Genomic DNA, 20818 nt, shown 5'->3' with positions numbered 1-20818 from the left:
TGGCTTCATTTCAGCGGTGAAACAAGGTGCGCTCTGAACCACGGCATTCGTTTGAAAGTAGTGCGAGTGTAGTTCAGGAAAACTGCAACCCTTCTCGGTGGTTAGTGCCGAAATAGTGCAGCTGCAGCCGCCATGAAGGCAGATGATGGTTTGCGCGTAGTGATAAACGGCGGAGACTCAAGTAATTCCACTCGTCGACAAGCTAGAACACTGCTCGAGTTCTCCAAAAAAAACGGCTACACGTAACTGACATCACTGTAAAAAACAAAGACGTGCATGCAGCATGATGCACGTCGACACAGTTCAGTCGCGTCGTTTCGCGCCAGCTGTCACGAGGTGCACATGCACACATCGAGGCTGGTTCATGGCAACATTTTATTGTGATGTGCTCTTTGAAGATTTCTTCACGAGATACGAGATGTTGGCAGCCGCTGATGTGGGGTGTAAACAGAAACAGCTGGCTGCAATTCACTGGCGTCACCAAGGCTAGCAGACAACCAGGCCTGCACTCGACCATCCGTTTTGGAAGCAGACAGTGCCAAACTGCGCTCAAACCACGGTGAAAGACATAGCCTACTCTTACACCGTGGCTCAAACTGCCGGAACTAGCGCTACACTCTCAGGGGCACCGCCGCACAGCTTTGCGAAATGGTACAGCGAGTGCAGGCGAATCGAGCGCTCTCCAACTTCCCCTCCACAGCGCTAGCCGGAACAACGAACAACCGGCGGCACGAGGCAAAAGCCTGTCTCCTTCCTTCTTCAGCAATGCCAAAGCTGTCCTCGAAAAATAAGACGACGCCTAGAATGCTTTTCGTAGCATCAGGGAGAGGCGATGGAGAGTGCGCGGCAGCGGCGGTGGCCCCGGCACGCTAGCTATGCGCCGCTACTGCGCATGCGCAACTGGCGAGCGCGGCGGCGGCACCTCTGAGTCACCGCCGCAGCGACGACGGCGGGCGCCGTGTGACGTCACTGCTCCTCGCGCATGCGCAGTACCTCCTTTCCTCAGCTCTGCGAAATGGCTAGGCGACTCGCGTAGTGTTGCTTTCACAAAAAGCAATCCAGCAAAGCAATATGGTGTAAATCTGCTCGGAAGCTACAGAGGGCAAAATGAAAGGGAACATGCAAATATCGTAGAGAAATGATTCCCTCTCGTGAACACCTCCTGATTTTAGGTGTTTGGCAGCGCCACACTTTTCATTTTTCTGAACTGTGACCATTTAGTACATGTGCGCTAATGTAGATGGCGCTACTTACTACATTTATCGCATGTCGCTGCGTTATTGCTATTATTGTTTGTAATTTGTGGACTTTGTAGTCGATAATTTTTACAAGTTGAATAAAAGAATAAGAGCCCGATATTTTAAGAGTATATTTACCTGAAAAAATAGAAGCTGCGGAACGTTCCGAGAGCTTGTGCCCTTCATAAGCACAACGAAAAAGGTAGCTAAAATCAACATTTTTTCAACTAGACAGTGCACGTTCCCCAAAAGCCGTAGAGTAAAGGCGATGCTTAGCCGCGTAGAGCGCAGTACTAAGTTTCTTCACGCAAAATCTCAGAATTGTGAAGTGCTGGTTAACTGAACAGTATTGCATTCCGTTTTTAATTATTTCGAAAAAACGCTAACTTTGATCAGGAATAACTTAAACTAAACAAGGCAGATGAATGAAATTTTCAGAATAGATGAGCGATTAGACGATCTCAAACTGTACAAGAAGTCGCCGCAGTGCAATGCATATCCCAAAAGTTATTGCAGATTATATTCTGTTTTCTATGCTTTTCAAACAAGCGTGGCTAATAAACTAATCTATACACGTACTTCTAAATGCTTAAATATGCGCACTAGCATCACATCTCAAAATATCTCGAAAGATATTTCTCTAGGTGCAAGAGGTTTTTCACAATTTTGCATTTCCTGAGACAAGTTGAGCTCAACTGCCAGTTTTCATCTTTGCGTTTTCTTTTACAGTTGAAACAAATTTGCAGCTACCGTTAACAAATGCACCTTTTGAAAGCAGAGAAAACTAGCTTTTCGGAGATATCTGAACCATATTTATGAAGCGAACGAGGGAGGTACAGTCGACGTACAATTATCACCAAAAATGGTTCCCGCTCACCGCCAGAGTGGGACCGCCACCTTAAGGCAAGCAGGATGCATTACAAGCAGAAGGCTGTGTAAGGCCTGCAGCAGTCAAGGCAGGCACGATGCATTACAAGCAGAAGGTTGTGTAAGGCCTGCAGTAGTTAAGGCAGGCAGGATGCATTTAGAGCAGGAGGTAGTGTAAGGCCTGCAGCAGTTAATGCAGGCAGGATGCATTACAAGTAGAAGGTTGTGTAAGGCCTGCAGCAGTTAAGGCAAGCAGGATGCATTTATAGCAGGAGGTGGTGTAAGGCCTGCAGCGGTTAGGGCAGGCAGAGTGCATTTAGAGCAGGAGGTAGTGTAAGGCCTGCAGTGGTTAAGGCAGGCAGAATGCATTTAGAGCAGAGGGTAGTGTAAGGCCTGCAGTGGTTAAGGCAGGCAGGATGCATTACAAGCAGAAGGTTGGGTAAAGCCTGCAGTGGTTAATGCAGGCAGGATGCATTTAGAGCAGGAGGTAGTGTAAGGCCTGCAGCGGTTAAGGCAGGCAGGATACATTAAGAGCAGTATGTAGTATAAGGCCTGCAGCGGTTAAGGCATGCAGGATGCATTACAAGCAGGAGGTAGTATCAGTGTTCTAAGCGTTACCGAAAAGTAACTAAATATATTAGTGGTTAGGCTATGAAAAGTTGACGCGTTACGGTTGCCGTTAGCGAAAAAATTACCGCACGTTACTTTGCCGTTACTCTATGGCCGTAATTTTTTTTATTGCATCTTTACTGCATGAACTCACGATAACAATTTTATAAATCTCATATTTCACATAATACTTCTAGCCCAAAAAACGATTTTAGCTGAAATCCTGATGTAATGAGAATTTTTTGCACAGATATGCAGGAGCTTAGCAATGTTATAGTGGCCTAAAGGAGTCGGATACAACTTAAGTCAGCAGTGAAGCACCGCCCACATTCAGCCGCTATACACAGATTTTCTCCACGACGAAAAAGTAGTCTGCTGCATAAATGTTTCTTGTTACCTATACCAGAAGCTTATCACGAGAAAATAATTGTGAGGTTTAGAATTTTGATACGTGAATTGTTTGATATAGGCAAACTAATTTTTTGCTGGAGGAGTAATACAGGGCTTAGCGGATGGTGGCCCAGTGTTACAAACTGCTGTTTTTATAAGTTGTATCCTACTTATAACTCAGTGGCACATGGTGAAGCCATTTTCTGAATGTGACATTATAAACTCAAAATGACACTTGGATCATCAATTCTAAATTCACGAAAAGACATTGTTGAACTCTCAACAAACTTACAGTAATTCTGAAAAAGGTGATGTTTCAAAATGCCCGGCATGCTTCCACTATTTCGAGAGTTGTGTGTGTGAGTGGTTTGCAAAGTGGAGGTAGGTGAAGGCAAGTGTGTGAATGTGTGTTCGTGCACGAGTTTCGTTATTTATGGGTGCTCTTTTTCTTTTAGTTAGGTTCGTCATCAAGGGCAGGTGTTTTCTGGTATGCATGCGAGCCGCAACAAGGGTCGTCGAGAGCACCTGTTTGTTTTGTTTACTTGCCACATCACTTTAGGTGCTCTGCACTTTTTTTCTCTAAAAAAAGGGGCGGATGAGGGGAACAATTGGAATAAAAAGTAACTAGTGCCGTGACACCTCACATTACCGAAAATTGTTAACGGAAGTATGTTACTCGTTACAGTTCCGAAATGGTAAAGAGTACATTACTAAGTTACCAAAAAAAGTAACGTGTTACCGGTAACGCCATTACTTGTAATGCACTACTGCCAACACTGGGCAGTATGTTGCTTGCAGTGGTTAATGTAGGCAGGATGCATTACAAGCAGGAGGTAGTATAGACCTTTCCACTGAGGGTTCCTAGGCATCGCCACATTGCTTCCTGGGCTGTTGTGTGCACTTGGCGCTAGTGCTGTGGAAGCGGCAGCTGTTTGCCGCAGGTGAGAGAGGAGGCATTTCAACTCCTTCTTGCCTGATGGAAAGGTCTATAGAGCCTGCGATAATTAATGCAAGCAGGTTGCATTAAAGGCAGGAGGTAGTACAGGCCCTGCAGCGGTTAATGCAGAGAAGAGGTAGTATATGGCCTGTAGTGTTTAATGCACGCAGGATGCATTACAATATGTCCGCAGTCACGCCCAACTGGCATACTGCTGCTAAAAATTGTCACTGCAAGCTGGTCATGTCAAAGTGACATGTCAACTTGAAGACTCATTTAAAATATTGAGTACTGCGATTTCACCACTCTCACTGGATGTATGGGTATCACCATGTTGCACGCTGCACAAATGAACAGGAACTACATGTGTAATTTATTTATTCATACTGCAGCGTTCCTCAAAATTTACTACAAGAAAGAGTGGAGCCACCGGCTATGTGAGTTTAGCCCTTCAGCCTCCAACCCCAAGCTGTGCTCGCCATGGTAGATTGTACCAGTATTGCCAATGACAAGTCGCACTTGTGCACCTTGATGCTCTGTGGCTCCCACCTCAAAAGACAAGTTACAGTCAGCAGTTGCATTGGTTGCAATTTTCAACACTAGAGGGCGCTAGTTGTTCCTTTAGCGCATGTTTTAAGCCTGACAACAGTTATCTTCACTAAAAATTGCCCCCAATATTTGGCAATTATGGTACATTTTTAGGAAATTAATTTCGCAGTTGAAAGGTTAAGGAGCGCTTCATCCACTGCGAGAATACCGGGAAGATGAGGAGGTTCTGTATTTGGCTTGGCCAGTGTTTTAGAAGAAGATATCGTGCAGCACAATGGGACAAAGAAAAGGAGCACGCAGGACGAGTGCTAACTGACAACAGACGATTTATTCCAAGAAACCACTGGAAGAAAACAGCAAAGCGCATGCCCACCCACACGGCGAAAAACGTAACCAGAGATTTGGCGAACACAAAAAGCAAAACAGCTATTGTTGAGTCAAAAACATGGGTTCTGCTGCGGAAACATGACTGTGACATGATACGGTGGCTAGATCTGGCCATAGCAGCCGAGGTGCTCTCAACTCTGTGCCAGTTAAATTCTTGTAATGGAGTGTGTTTTACTTCTTTAACAAATCTGTCCTTAAGTGAACATTTGGGTATTAGGCTGGTGTAAAAAGTTTCAATAGTAAGCACAAAATTGCAGTATATTGGGGACCCTGTTTAATGTATCGTCCTTGTCATTATTTTCCTGTCCTTGTGCTTGCTCTGCACCAACTGCGCACACTTGAAGTGTTTACTGCTTATGCGTGCATCTGGCAGCAACCTAGGCTCTTTGTTCTCATTACTTCCCGATGGCTCACTGGTTGTGGCATTCTGGTACTGAGCCTGAGGATGTGCCCCCTCATTCCTTGCTGCAGTGGCCACATTTTGATGGATGCAAAGCAGGAAAACACATCCGTGTGCTGTGTGATGTCAGTGCACGTTAAAGAACCTGGGCGGTCAAAATCAATCCACTATGGCATTTTTTTCTTCTTTCACTCCCTCCTTCATCCCTGGCATGGCATTGCTATGTCGTTTCATTCCCTCAAAAACCAATTTTTTCATTTTCGCTTTCCTTCGTGATGTTTGCAGCCGAGCTGGGCTTACCACTGGTGCAGTACGTGGCATCTGAGCTGCCCGCTCACGTGCGACTCATCCGCACCCCGGCACGTGAGGGGCTCATCCGTGCTCGCATGCATGGTGCACGGAATGCCTCGGGCCAGGTGAGCAGAGCTGTTGAGGCACTGCTGGTGCCCATATGGCATGTCAATTCTTGGGATGGCTCCTTTTGTTTGTGCCATGGGCTCTTTTTCTCAAATGCTGTCGTGTGCTCTTTCACGGGGGTAGCCATGTGGAACCACAAGTGGCCCCGGTGTGTGTCTGATTGTGACTGACATGGAATGGTTGTGACTGACATGGAACACACAGTAGACCACTAAGTGGTCTACTCTGTGTGGGATCCTGTGCAGAGGATAAAAGTTAGTAAGATATGGGAGGCCTGAGTGTTGCATGTGCAGACTTTTTCTGCCAGTTAGTTTCTGTGGAAGCCTGTCCCTCAGTAGAACTTTGCCTTGTAACACCGTGAGTACTTCTTTTTCACTTCTGCAATTATCTTGCCTTAACTACTGTTTGGGTGAACAGTTTTTTATGGTTGCTAAAGTGGATGTTCAGGCTTGTTTGTATTTCATGGTTGGTGAAGCAGCACAGGAAAGACACGGACAAATTAGTATGGTGCAGGATGACAGAATTGCTCTGTCATCCTGTGCTAGTTCTTTGTTGATGTCTTTTTTGTGCTGTTTCCTTGACCTCGTTGTTATTCTTACTTTATATAAGGTTGAGGAGGAAAAGCACTTTTGTGCTGTGGGAACTATAGCACCCCTCACTGCGTATGAAGCAAGAGGGGCTGCTGCTCCAAAATCCCATAAAAGTTTCACCGCTTTCTTGTCTGATCAGTTTTCTGCATGCAAACGTCTTCATGCCCCTGGACTGTTATGTGGGTATGCATCAAAGTGGTTTTCGCAGGACAGAGAGCTTGTGCTCTCAGAAGTTCCAACATACCAACCATCAAAGTGTGTTCTGGGGTCCCTGATGGCATCTTTGATTGACTTCCACCACCAGAGTACTGAGGGGCTTAACGTGCTACTACTGGAAAACAACACAGGACAAAAACAAAGACCACAAGACAGCTCATTACGTACAAGAAGCTAGCCCCGATTGCCGTCTTTTCTCTGCTAGAGTTGCTTCGAAACCAGTCAGTGCACAGGTGCCAATGGTGATCGAGCCCTATGTGCTCGGGGGCAATTTCTTTACAATAAAACTGTGCACCGGCACACATTGGAACATACAGACTGGGGCACCCAGGTAAAACTGTGTGCTGGTGCACACTGGGGAAGACCCAGTGCATACCGATGTCGCTTATTGAAGATACTTTGAGACTGATTGGTTCGCAGCAAGCTATGGGAAGGAAAATTGTTGAGAGACAGCTTCCTGTCTCTCAGCGGGCAGAGTAGGTCAAGGAACAAATGCATGTTAATGACATCCTAGTAGAATAAAAGAGTAAGAAATGGGTTTTGCATGGCATGTAATGTGTACTCAAGATAACTGATCATCATAAAGGGTAACAGACTAGATTCCAAGGGAAGAGAAGCGAAGCAGGGGCGGCAGAAAGTGAGGTGGGCGGATGAGATTAAGAAGTTTTACAATGATAAGGTAACCGCAGCTGGCACAGGACAGGTTTCATTGGAGAGATATGGGAGAGGCCTTTGTCCTGCAGTGGGCATAGTCAGGCTGATGATAATGATGACGATGGTGAATGATGTCGTTACTTTTTAGTTATCCATACTAGCAGTCGGTAAGCACTGTAAATGATGCTACTTCTGCTCCTGTTATTGACCCTGTGAAGCAACTTTGAATGAGTGAGTGAGTGAGTGAGTGAGTGAGTGAGAATACACACCAACAAATAACTACTGCAAGGAGTACTAAATGCATGAGCATTTCAGTAAAGCCCAAATTTATTGTAGTGGCATGAAATGTGTGCCTGAAGGACTCCTCGAAAGACTCGAAGTGTGGAGGTGGCACTTGGTGAATTTCTTTTGCATTGTGACAGGTACTGGTGTTCCTGGACAGCCACTGTGAGGTGAACGTAGGCTGGCTGGAGCCCCTGCTGGCACGCATCGGTGCCAATCACACCACTGTCACCTGTCCTGTTATCGACATCATTAATGCAGACACCTTCGAGTACAGTGCATCACCCATTGTGCGCGGTGGCTTCAACTGGGGGCTGCACTTCAAATGGGAGTCACCCCCGAGGCTTCGGGGACCTGGGCATGCCGTCGACCCCATTCCGTGAGCAACCCCTTGCAGTGCACATTCATGGCAGTCTGCTGCTACCCGACAGATAGTTAAAGCGATGACTGAAACGGGTTATCCAGATTGCGGTGAGGCGTATGGAATTTCAGCTCAATCCTGGAGAAAAGGCTTGTTGCACACCATCAATAGACTTGTGTCTCCTGTCCGCCACTACTCTCACATGAGGAGGGAGCAGAGAAAAATTCCCAAAAATTCTTTTCCCTTTCTTTCGAATATTTTTTGAAAGTATACATATGTGTATCACAACAGGAGCTATGACCTTTTTTTTTCTAAACCAACTCCTTCTATAGAATCTCATTGAGATTCTTCTGCTTCTTGTTGTGCTTTAGAACAGTGATAATGAATGGCTTTGCAGAATACTCGCGCACTTGGTATGGCACTGAGATGCACTGAAAGCACCCTCATGACTTAGTACAGTTAGCCAGCATACCTCTACCACTTGCTTTGGAAATGTGAAAGTAGGGTCAAGGAAGCAGCCTTAGGATAATCAAGGGGGAGAGGTGGGGTGGAGTCTTCCATTGTGTGCATATTACGGACAATTTATTTGAGCGTTCCACTTCTTTTGATGTTGCATTTCTGTGACAGCCATACTTGGCGTCCTGTTGGGCATTATGTCATGCATAAAAACAAGTCTTATCTGTTGCATATAGGGGTGTGAAAATATTGAAATTTTCGACTACGAATTGAATGCAAATATCTGTTCAATATGAAGAAAAAAATTTCAGAAAAAGATAGGCAAATGTTGTTGCACCTATTTTTTAAAAATAGTGTATGGTTCTTGCAGCTGAACTAAAGAAAACTAGACTGACCCAGCCCCATATAAGGAAACCTGATGTGCACAGAAATGTATACTGCTTGATTACACAGCATAGCAATATGCAGTCTTTAATGCAGTCATTGAAAATGAGTTGCAAAATGAAATCCATGAATGACACATGACTCTGGCAACTAAAAATAACATGATGGCTAGTAAAACGTGATTAATTTGTAGTTCAAGGGACTGGAAGAAATGTCCAAATCATCCAAGGGTTGATTTACAAATGCTTTGCACCCCTGAAAAAAAAAGAACAGGCAAAAATACAAAAATGCGGTGAGGCCTTAGGAGGAGGCTTAGTCGCACAAACACCGAAAAGATCATGATGAGCGTGCAGTTTCAGTGTGCTGGGAGGACAACACAGATGTTAGTGAAAGGAACGCACACTAGCGTTGCTGAACGGCGAAATTGTTTTTAAAGAAGAAAAAAAGAAGTGACTAGTGACCTGCCAGTCAACGTCTGAAAGCAGCGCACAGCTGGATTCGGGCGACCGGTGAAGTGTAGGCTGGACAGCTACCGTCGCCGTGGTCGAGTGGCAAAGCTCAGAAGCCAAAACTGCGTGGGCAGGCTATTTTTTGCCTTGCAGCAGGGGCCCTCTGGTCATCATCACACCTGCCGTTATGCGCACTTAAGAGATGCAAGGGTTACAATGCATCATGTAATAGGCGGGATTTTAATGCAGGAATGCATTTAACGGCCAAATCTTAGCCTCTTGTAGCGACAGCTACATTACAGTAGCATTTCGAGCCTTCAGCTTGACCGTGCGGCCACGGTCACGTGGCTGGTCACGTGGTTGGCCACGGTGCGGAGCAGATGCCGGCGACGCAGCGCCGTGGCTGGTCATGGTGGTTGGTCACGCGGTTCGTCACGTGACCAGCCACGTGGTTGGTCATGTGGTGCGGAGCAGCTGCTGCTGCCGGCGGTGCGGCACGCCGGCGAAACCGAGCTGCAACAGCTGTGCGCATGCGCCATGTCAAGTGGGACGAAGATAAAGAAGGAAGGCCCAGCGAAATGGAGCGGCGAAAGACTGACTTTGCAATTCAACTGAGCAAGTTCCGCTCAGCCAGTCGTAGCTATCGCGTCACTCCAGGTTTAACCAGAGCTAAACCACTGCCAATTTTTTCTTGGCAAATTTTGTCTGTGTGGTTTCCGGCCGTCCTCCTCCTGACTATTGCAACGCTAAATGCGCTCCGTAAAATGCTTCTCTCCTAAACCGGTCACTTTTGAGTGCTGAAATTTGATGCAGATATGGTATACGACAGTCAGCACGATGTACTTGCCTGATTAGATCAGAAGTAATTAGAAATCGGTGTTGTCTACGGCATCGGCGACTGAGAACAAATCTTTCGCATAGGTGATACCAGTGGTACCATCTAGTGGCTGTCCAAAGAATTATTTTTTTGCCATTGAAGCTGCAATGATGGTGGGGGGGTAGGAATGAGCGGCTTTTTTTAAGATGCTTTTCTGTCTGTTTTTGCTTAATATGACGTTGAATCGGCCAGTGGCGCGGGCGGGAGCGCTAGTGCTAAGTCTGCAGCCATTAAATCATATCGCCATCTGTCATCACATCTCGTTCTGCTTGCCATCACTTAACATTTCGTGGAGATGCTGGGCTCCGGAGCCTGCTGTCCACCAAGGTATTCTGTGGAGTGCTCGTGGCTTCACACCCCCCGGCACTTCCTCAGCCTGCCAGGTATGCCCGATGTGGCGACCGCCACCACTCACCTGAGACCCCAGTGACCGCCCACACATAAGAACTTAGAAGACACGATGACCTACGACCCCACTGAACCGAGATTGCCACCACTAACCAGAGATCTCACTGACCACCCACCCACACATGAGAACAAAGCGCCCCAGCCATGCCGTTGGGTGCATCCACGAGCCTCCACGTTGGCTTCTGGCGACCGATGGCTCTTCAGTCTTCGTGGACCTGGTTTCACCCGCCCATCATCTGCTCATCTCTTTCTTCGTGACGGCAAGCCCTTCATCGTCTCTTCTCTCTCCATCCCAAGGACCTGCGTGCCCTAAACTCCCCTGTGTCCATTAAAGTTTTCACCACCACCTTCTGCCACGGCGATCTTCATGTCCTGCATTTCATCGTCACTGCCATTCTTCTAGTTCACGCGCTCGGGACGATCGCTCGGTGGCGCGGGTAGGAGCGCTCGTGCTAGGCCCTCAGCCATTAAATCATATCATCGCCATCTGTCATTTCATCTATCGCCATCGCCGTTTTTCGACTTGCCGTCACGTAACAGTATTGTTAAAGCGGTTGCATGGACCGACCATTTTGACTTGCTTCTGAACATTTCACTAGCTAACTATGCTGCTATGACCTAACACAATGGTGTCAACATATGCGGAGCTCCCCACAAGTGTTGCTGCTGATCGCCGATTATGTGATCGCCTTCAGTAGAGACAGGCGAGATCTTTAACCACGGGAGGTCACTAACAGTGCGGATCGCTTAAAGAAGCGCCAGGCAAGGTGTTTGCCAGCAGAAGACTAGCATAAATTATGTATCGTACTTCAGCTATCACATGCCGTTGCTCACTGTCCTGTGTAACAGCACGAAGCACACACATGAAAAAAGTACATTTTTCTCAAAAACCGTTCTTTCTTTATGGCAACTTATGGCAGCGAAACATAGGTCAGCACACACGCATTCCTGCTTTGGGGTAGTTTAGGCGTAGCATGGATTACACCGCTACTTTTTACATGCTTTCTTACCCTGCTGTCACATCTCTACTCACCCCTTCGGGAGCCTCATGCAAAATTTTGCAAGTGGGCTTTTCCGCATATCATTTTTGATCAAAACGAAGTGGCAGAGGTCATGCTAGAAAGTTGTGAAGGCGAGTGAACCAGTGCTATGGGTGTGGGCTTTAGGTATGTAACACATTTTGGAAGGGTCAAGACACAGGCAAGAAATTGCACTTTCAGTTTGTGATTGTTCAAAGCGGATGGTTGGCCTTCTTGTTCACATCAAGGGTCATGTGTCGGAAAGTCCACTTGCGGAATTTGACATGAGGTCCAATCCTAGCAGCATCCGAATGTGATCGGTCCGCACGATACAGACGGAGAAGAAGGCGAAGAGGATGCCTTTGTACGGTTCTGCTGGCACTTTAACCTCAATCTTCAGATAATTTGCCGAGATACTGTGGCTTAGCCATGGTAAAATTATGAAAGTCAGCGTAGTATTTGATTGCTGGTGAATATTCGAATTTTTGGGAATTTTGGAATATTCCGAAATTCTCGAATATTGGTTTTTCGAATATTCCGAAATTCCTGAATATCAGTTTTTCCAAACGAATGTGAACAAAATATCAAACGTGCGTATTCATGTTACAAATTCAAATAATTTCGCATTCGTAATTGCAAAAACTTGGAGGTGTGAACTCAATGTACATTGTGTGTGTTGGTTGGGCATTGCGCATAGATAGTGTTGGATTGGAATCAGAACTACTACTATGTCTGTTGCAGTAAGTGCAGACCGTGAGGAAGGAGAGTACCCTTTTAATTAAAGTGTGAGGCCGGTTTGAAAGCTCAATATTAAAAAAAATAATTTACTACATTTTGCTTCTTCAAAATACCTTTTCATTCATGAAAAAATTGCAAAAAGAATTATGCTTCAAACTTGATTCACGTTCATAGTATTCCAGCGCAACGGCACATAGTCAAAGAAAAGAAGACGGAAAAGAAGAAGGACGAACACACTTCCAAAGAAACAGCCAATGTTATAACGCCCGTGCATCTTGTGAAACCATAACTAGAAGTTTTCCAGCAAAATATTTTCCTAATTAGAAAAATCAGTTACTTTGTTGGTTAATTTTTTGTTTAGAATAATGATTGTTTCTTAATCTTCATGTCTAATTTTTTTTTTGTATTTAATACTAAAACACTGACAAGAGGGACGCATGTCACCACTTCGCGCACTTTTGCGTGCGCTCCCAGACACCCTTAGAGTGCGTGGGGGCAGCGGCCTCGGTCACAGAGGAGATGCCCTCGACTCAGCATGGCAAGCTCAGCCGGAGACCAGCTACCAAGTCACATGGGGGTTGGTCGTTTGGTGCCCAGCTTTCCCCAGTCGCAAGCCAGAGAATGGGTCGGAGCCAAAGGTTAACAAAACAAAACAAAGTTTATACAGCTAAGAGATGATACAGAGGAATTTACAGTCACTCGTACGAGCACATACAAAATGGTTTACAAATACAATGCAACTCATGCAAAGTAACAATCGAGAGAGATTACAATTTAACAGAACCTTTGCACCTAAAGTGCACTAACACATAGAGAGACAAACAACCAAAACACGTTTTGTTCACCGGGCACTGCGAAAGTCCGACGACCTGAGGAGCACGACGGGGCCGATCCGCAGACTGGTGCACGTTGCCTCGCTGGTCCTTGGCTGGGCGAGTGGTGTTCTCCCGGGAGTCGAGCGGGCGCGCTTCTTGGAAGCTTGAACGGCGGCTCGGGCAGCAGTGAAGCCCCTCATTTATAGGCGCAGACCGTGTCTGTTTTTCGCGCCAAGGCAGGTGCGCACATACACGCAGCTTCAACTGCACAAACTCCATCTCCTTCCCACGCCGGCCGCGCAACCCCATTGGTCGAGCGTGGAAACCACCTTCTAGAACAATCTAGGTCATTCACGCCACGCGGAGTTATCGGCGCAAGAGCGAAGGGGAGAGAGTATCACTTTAGCGCGGACAAGGTTACCCCCTTTCCGTCGACAATGAGCAGAAAGTACTCCGACATTCTAGAAAAATCGATGCCGCGCGCGGCCATGCCTCCCTCGGCGCCTCACCGGCGAGCTGAGTTGCAGCAGTACGCGCAAAGCTACGCACTCTCCGGGGGTCCTTCCCCGCTGTTTTTATTTTATTTTACCACGCGCAGGCGCGATTGCTTGAACGCAGCGCCAGTTTTTTTCGAAAATGTGCCAAATTTTGTGATAACGCGCGACGTTTGAAACACGTTGGTTGGTTATGTCAGCCTACCGAAACTGATGTTTGGTTTGTATGATGCTGTGTGTCATCTCAACAACGGCAACAGAGTGACGCTAAACATTCTGGAGCACATTGGGATCGAGCCTAGTCTGCACACCTTGAAAGCTTGCCTGATAGGTGACCAACAGTGTATCTGGCTATCCTCAAATCAGCCTACCAATGGCGTAAAAACCACCTGAGCTGCCACGCGACCAAAAGCAAGACTAAGGAAGGGCTGAGTTACAGATATAGTGCATTTTAAACCCTGTTGGACACGGCTTTATGGCATCCAATCTTTTTCTTCTTTTTCTCGAAACTCACTTTTTGCCATCCCTTCTTATGCAAATGGGCCTAACTTTGACTTCCGAAAGACTTTTCAGGGAAACTTTGTAGACATATTTATTATATATCTAACTTTGCAGTGAACCACAATAAGTAAGATCACGCAATAATTGTTGTTATTGCTGCATTTTCACTCAGAAGATGCCTATACAGGAACCATTGTTTTCGGTTGTGTAAGTATGCGCACTGTCATGTTAACACGTGCCCTTATGGTGTGCAGTGCGCATGCTCATGCTTGTACCTGTCCTTATATAAGCAGCCCCTTGTCTGATAATAAACACACTTTGTTCCGTGCCTCCGGGCCGTTCACAGGTTGTTCCAGTATTATGCAATGACAAGTCATTATATTGTAACTGTTTTGGTTCATTGCACAGCTGAGGTTCCTATGTATATAACTGCAAAAGCAGTTTGCCTTGTGATGAACTGAATTAACGTTATGGCTGCTGACATCAGATGCATATTTGGCACATTTTTGAAAATAAAAGTATATTACAATTTTTTTTAGCTGTTTTAATGTTTTGATTAGCATAAAACAATGTCATTTTTTTAAGATAGGCAATAATTTGCTGTTTATGTCTGCTATTAAATTTTTTTCTTTTTCCTGGAGGTGGCTTAGCACCATTAAGGTGCACTAAAGAGGATTTTGATTTGTTCATATTATCGAAGGAACTCAATCTAGATGCTCTGATCATACCTGAAAACTTCAAGCTATTATTGCGTGTGGCTGGTTCCTCTATTAAATTGGATCAAATGTCCCGACTATCCCACCAGGGAGAGTAGGAGGAGTCAACCAACATGGTTTGCATGGTGAAAAACATGCTCGGAGTGCCTTTCAGCCAATCCAGGGGCAGCTTTCTGCTCTGCTGTTGGCAAAGTAATATGCAGAGTGATCTTCGAAAATTTGTGGGTTGCTGTTCGGACTATTTTCAGCCAGAGCAGATGGTTGGGCGCATCATTTCTGTGACAGCAGACGATGGGAGTTGAATAAATAGCTCAGTTACTTCGGGCTTGTTAATTCAGTGATATGCTCTGGACTACCAATCTGTACTGATTTTACTAAACTGTCACTTATGTCATGCCCAGAAAGAGTGATAAAATTAATTGGGGTGTCTTCACGGATTATTATATTTTCTTTGGCCATTGCAGAGTGATGAGGTTATGTCTTGCAAAAGCTAACAGTCCACGCATATATATTTTTTTTCGTGGGCTTAATTCACAGCTTTATTGTCTGTGACTGAAACTTTATTTAAAGAAACCGAGAAGTCAAAATAAGAGCGAAAATGAATTTTTCAGAACGCTCCTTAGTCCGCCTTTAAGGATGCTCTTGAACTGAACAGGCATTCATGTGTTGCTCTGCTTCACTAGTGCAGCTTTTGCTGCTTGTTCATATTTGCAGCCTGTGCTTGTCAAGCTATGTTGGTATGGGACTTTTGATGTTCCATGGTGCAGGTCGCCCACCATGGCAGGTGGCCTGTTTGCCATGGATCGGCAGTACTTCCATGAACTGGGCGAGTATGACGATGGCATGGACATCTGGGGCGGTGAGAATCTGGAGATCTCCTTTCGGGTGAGCTCTTTTCTACTTGCTGAGATTGGAAGCAAGCCATGCCTGACACTCTAAACATGAATACACCCATCTGGGAGTAAATAGGGTATTGAACTCCCTTCTATAAGAGGACAGCTGACTCCCTTTTTTTTACTCCTTTCCGTTTAGAGTGCTACAGGTGTGCATTCTGGAGGCTGCACTTGTCCATAGTCGCAGACAGCTGCGCGGTTGTGGACAAGGCCTTTTTGTGGTTGAAGAACTCTGTGTGAGCTGAGTGGCCTGGCACAGGGCTTTTTGTCTTGTGCATGTTCTACTTTACTTGTGCACAGACATACTTACCAAAACTACTTGTCAAGTCCTCTTACGAATGGGATAAGTTTGTTTTTCGGTTCATATTTAATTTGGGAAATAGTTATGGGAAAATTTCTGAATATATGGTTACGATTGAATACCGCCAAGTTTCGTAAATTCGGCCATTTTGAAACCACACTAGCCTAGCAAATTACCAAAAATCCAAATTGAAAGCATCGGAAAAACAGTCCAGAAGTGTCCTCCTCACTTTGCTCTCCATCGTTTATCATCTGGACTGTCACATTCCGTGGCTTATGTCGTTGGACGTTGCTGGCCTAGCATCTTATGCGAAATTCTGAAAGTGGGCTTTCCAGCTTCATTTATGGACATCCCGCACGTCGACCTGTACATATGTGAATTTTTGTAAACACTTGTATATAGTCCCCGACCTTTCTCCCCGCCTATCCTTTATGGCTGTCCCCTCAACTCTCATTTCATTTCTCCAGGCTGCCTGCTATCCCTTTATTTCTGCTGCTCCAGCTCAGGTGCTTCCCGTAGCAATAGCAGATGCCGGGCCTAGCAAAGACCTTTTCCTTTCTTTTTCACTGTTTTGAATAAACCACTAGTACTACTTTTCAGCTTATCACAGTTTATCAAACCAAATTGGCCGACCGCCCACCATGGGCAATCGCAGCGCAAAAAAAGAGTTTCTTTTTTTTATTCTCCCATAATGTGTTTCGTACTTCACGCACACACCCATGGCACTCATACTGCTGCCCTCAAATCTTCTAACATGAGCTCCACCATCTTGTTTTGATCAGGTGTGATATGCAGGCAAACCCATTATCAGAATTTCACTGGCAGGGCAAGTGACTGCAGCTTGTGCACCTCTGGTGTGTGCTTATCGACAGGCATTACAACGGTCAGAGAAGCGCCGTCGCTAGGCCAAAAATAGCCCGGCCATGTAGTTTTACTTTTTGAGCTCAGTTGCCAGCCCGCGGTGGCAGTGTTTATCGTCAGCGCATCAGCCTGCAAAATGAAATCAGCTGCGTGCCACTTTCGGATGCCAATTGGAGCACTGCTGGTCATGTCTGTTTACTGGATTAGCAGTACTATGACTATTTGTCGAGGTCATGGAGCGTGATATGTCAGTAGCAACTTCGAGTGAAACCAGTGCAGTCAGTGTCCATAGCAGAGAGCAACTAGTGTTCTTGGCATGACTGAATGGCACTCGGTGCAGTGGTCTGCGCCTGCTAGGTTTGGCACTATGTGTGCTGCGTGGGGAAGCAGACATGCTGTTTTCCGCTGGCAGCTACACCTGTCAGGGGTTGACAACAGCCTCTCCTCCTGCACTCAGATCTGGATGTGCGGTGGTCGGCTAGAGATCCTCCCCTGCTCCCGAGTGGGGCACGTGTTTCGTCGGAGGCGACCCTACGGATCACCCAGTGGTGAAGACACGCTTACCAAGAACTCACTCCGGGTGGCACACGTCTGGATGGATGAGTACAAGGTGGGCAACATGCTGCTGCATTACGCTGCGATCCGAGTACACGCCAGCACCCTGGCCTCGATGCCATTGTTGGTGCGCCTAGCTTCCATAACAAAGACAGGACTTGAACCGCATTCACTTTGTGCATACGTGCTGATCCTTGTCTATACTGACTTGTGTGCTACTTTTTCCAGCTTTCTTTTGCACATGAAACGATGTTAGCTGACATTCTCAAAAACCTTGGCTGAACGCTCCTCCGAAATTACCGTGAAGTTATCAAAGCCAGCAGTGAAACTGAATCCAAATGCGAGCTGAAACTTCGTCTAAAATGCAATCACAAACGAGAAAGTAGAGATATTTCCAAGCCCTCCCAACCTGAATTCGAAAGCTCATCAGCACTGAGCCTGTGGATTCCTCACCTGACTCCCTAGACCACTTAGTCATCACCATGGTAGTGATTATGGTTAAATCCCACTACAATAAATTCATAGGGTCCATGAAAAATTTCGTTGATGTGAAATTTCGTTGTCATGAGACTGGTAGAGAACATTGATAGATTGTACTGGATAATTCATGAACAACGTTTATTTCCAAAAATCTCTCAGCATTGGTCTTTGGCTGTTTCGAAATCGATGCCATGTCATGATTTTCGGGATACTGCAGAAATCAGAATTCTCGAACAATAGATGTGTTTGCATAACGGATGCGTCCAGAACACTGGCTAAAATGCCGTCCTGTTTTGCGGTTTTGATGCTCACGATGTCCTACCAACTGGCTTACAACTAAACCCTTCTAAAAAGAAATATATGAGCAGTTGTTTTTATCCTGTGATGCGTTCATACTGAGACCATGCACGTTTTTGGCATTGACGAAGAATGCATGTGCTCACGTCACTGCGTTAAATAGGACCCCATGTACCTCAAAATCGATTCTATGAGCTACGCGGCAGAAATGCTGTTGCTAGGATTCTTTGAAGATGTGCGATGCGTGTTACAAACATACCAATCACTACATGCCGCTTTGTTGAGACTCCACCTGGAACTGCTGTCACAGCAGTGCAAATACCAGATGTACCAGAAAAAAAGAAAATGGTGGGCTTTCAACGTAGTTAAACTGAGATGTGCAAAAGCATGCGTTTAGCTTGGTTGGCTTCTGGCTTTGCTTTGCTGGGTCGTCAGCATGACTGGCGACGATATTAGACTCAGGTCAAGCTCTGATCGAGGCTAAGCCGATCTGACCTGTTCGCGCCGCAGATGGAAGTTGTTGAAGATGACGATGTGCAGCACACAGAGTGTGTTGCAGTTTAACGAGGTGTGATTGGACGGGCCAATAGCAAAGGGCTCTCGTACATTGGCCAACAAAGCTGACCTTTTCGCACCGCTGTGGTTTCGAATCACAGTCACGACAATATTTATCTATTTATTTATTCATTTAAGGTCAAAGCTTTAGCGATGGCCCAGCTTTTACAGCTTTGGTCATGAAGTAGAGCTTTTGCTCTAAAACGTTATCATGTTGCTTGCCTGTGGTGCAACTTCCTGCAACGACGGGCCGGCCATCGACACACCAGCATAGAGTTTCTAAACATTAACTAGAGGGAAAGCTGGCAGCCCTGCATTTCAACCATTAAGGATGCCTGATGCATGCCGGGAAAATGTGGTGGCTTTTAGACTGTTTTACGACCGGGTTTTTTTGGTTGTTCAGTTTAAAGTTTATTGATGTTTTGCACTCTATCCAGCTGCGCACGCAGTTCATTTGGGATCTGAAGCATCTGAAGGCTGCAGTAACTGCACTGAAACAAATATTTTCACTGCAGAGAATCTGCAGGTAGCAGTAAGTGTGCATCGTCATGCTTGATGGCATTAGTGCTGCATCCGGTTGGTGGTGGTTAGATGATTTGAGAGCCAGCAAGCTTCTTCAAGCTCTGGATCCCAATGTGGGTTTCATGCCGGGGATCAGCATATTCTTCTTCTGTACTTCACTGTACCGCATCTGCACTGTACTTCACCTCATAAGTTGTTTGCTGCACTGTGAGGGCTGCGGTGATCTGAACCAATCAACGGCGTGCTCTGCAAAATGTTTTTCTGCGCCACTCACCCCGTACAACTGGTGGCTCCATCGCTGGGAAGAAAAGAGCACCAGTATTCAGCTGATTTGGCGAACGCCATGTTAATGAATGGTGGTGCAGCACTTCATAGTAGGCCTTTGCAGTGCTGTGTTCGTATGGACTTTCTCTGCTAATTTAACCAGTGAATGAAATGCTCGCTGTACTTTCAAAACAACATTCCAAGCTACCTTCGCAATTATTGGAGTAATTGTTTGAAAAACAGTCACAACTCTACTCAGATATTTGAGGGGCTATTGTCTGCCTTTCACAGCACTGCAAACAAGTTGTGAGATGAAACATGCGTCCACTCCAGTTGACCCTGTTCTGTGCCAGCTGCTATGTTTTACCTTCGCTCGGAACCCACTCTGTACCCTGAGGTATCATTTGCTACCTTGCCCTTGCATTACATGACTTGCCCATGTCCCAGTCGCTTGCCTCAGTTTCCTTGTGCTTTTTGTGCTGGTTCTACATGTGTGTTAAGACACATGATTTGACTGCATATGTTTTGGTGCCTCGCCTGCATTCCTGGCCTGTGTGTGTTCTTCAGTGCCTAGCCTCACCTGCCCCACCTCGTTCCATTCTCCTTTCAGGCCTACTACCTGCAGACACGGAGGGATGCCCGCAACCAGTGGTTTGGGGATGTGTCTGCACGGCAGGCCCTGCGCAAGCGCCTGCGGTGCCACTCCTTCGACTGGTACATGCACCACGTGTACCCGGAGCTGCGGCCACCCACGCCTGAGGAGCTGGCACCCCCCAAGAAGCGGAAGAAGTTTCCTCCGCCCAGGAACCTTGAGCTGCTGCGCCGGAAGGTGCCCGCTATCGTCGGCCGCTTCCAGGTATGCCCCTTCTCCATCTCCAGACCGAGCACCATGTTTTCGGTGCCGTCGAGGTCATTCCATATGGAGCATTTCTTGAATGACTCTACGAAGCAGCAGACACCCATTTGGCGATCTGCGACGCGTATGGCCGCTTGGTTCTTCTTGAGGGTGTCAGGGCTTGGTTCAACCGGTTCCTATCGATGTACATTTTTCACACTCTGTCTTTCTTTGAACAGTTTATTTAGGCAGACGTCCAGTGACAGCAGCATAGATGTCATCTCCCTCGATAATAACAACAAGGCGTATTTTTGAGTCCTCCAGCTACTTCTTTACTATAGGCACTAGGTGTCCGTGAACTGAATTCAACACCAGGATTGACACAGGGTGAAGAAAACAAGTGTCATACTGAGCACGTGTTGCTATCATGTGGACAGTAGCAAGCAGTAACAGCCAAAATAATCGCACCATGAAAGATGCCATCCGTAAAGAACATGACGC

The 20818-nt window shown here is 46.2% G+C and overlaps 1 protein-coding gene across 4 annotated transcripts in view; it reads left to right on the top strand.

Annotated features, from left to right (window-relative positions):
* Nucleotides 1-20818, top strand: part of LOC144124642 (polypeptide N-acetylgalactosaminyltransferase 11-like) — a 110597-nt gene that overhangs the window by 45891 nt on the left and 43888 nt on the right. For all 4 annotated transcript variants that reach the window (XM_077657441.1, XM_077657442.1, XM_077657444.1 and 1 more), the window contains 5 exons: nt 5663-5793; nt 7677-7915; nt 15522-15639; nt 17267-17419; nt 20093-20338. In XM_077657441.1, coding sequence (XP_077513567.1) covers nt 5663-5793; nt 7677-7915; nt 15522-15639; nt 17267-17419; nt 20093-20338 — 887 coding nt within the window. The remainder of the gene's footprint in view (nt 1-5662; nt 5794-7676; nt 7916-15521; nt 15640-17266; nt 17420-20092; nt 20339-20818) is intronic.

Source organism: Amblyomma americanum, chromosome 3 (assembly GCF_052857255.1).
Source record: "Amblyomma americanum isolate KBUSLIRL-KWMA chromosome 3, ASM5285725v1, whole genome shotgun sequence".
NCBI classification, from domain to species: Eukaryota; Metazoa; Arthropoda; class Arachnida; order Ixodida; family Ixodidae; genus Amblyomma; species Amblyomma americanum.
Note: the sequence above shows the minus strand (reverse complement) of the source record. Positions and strands in the feature narration are given on the sequence as shown.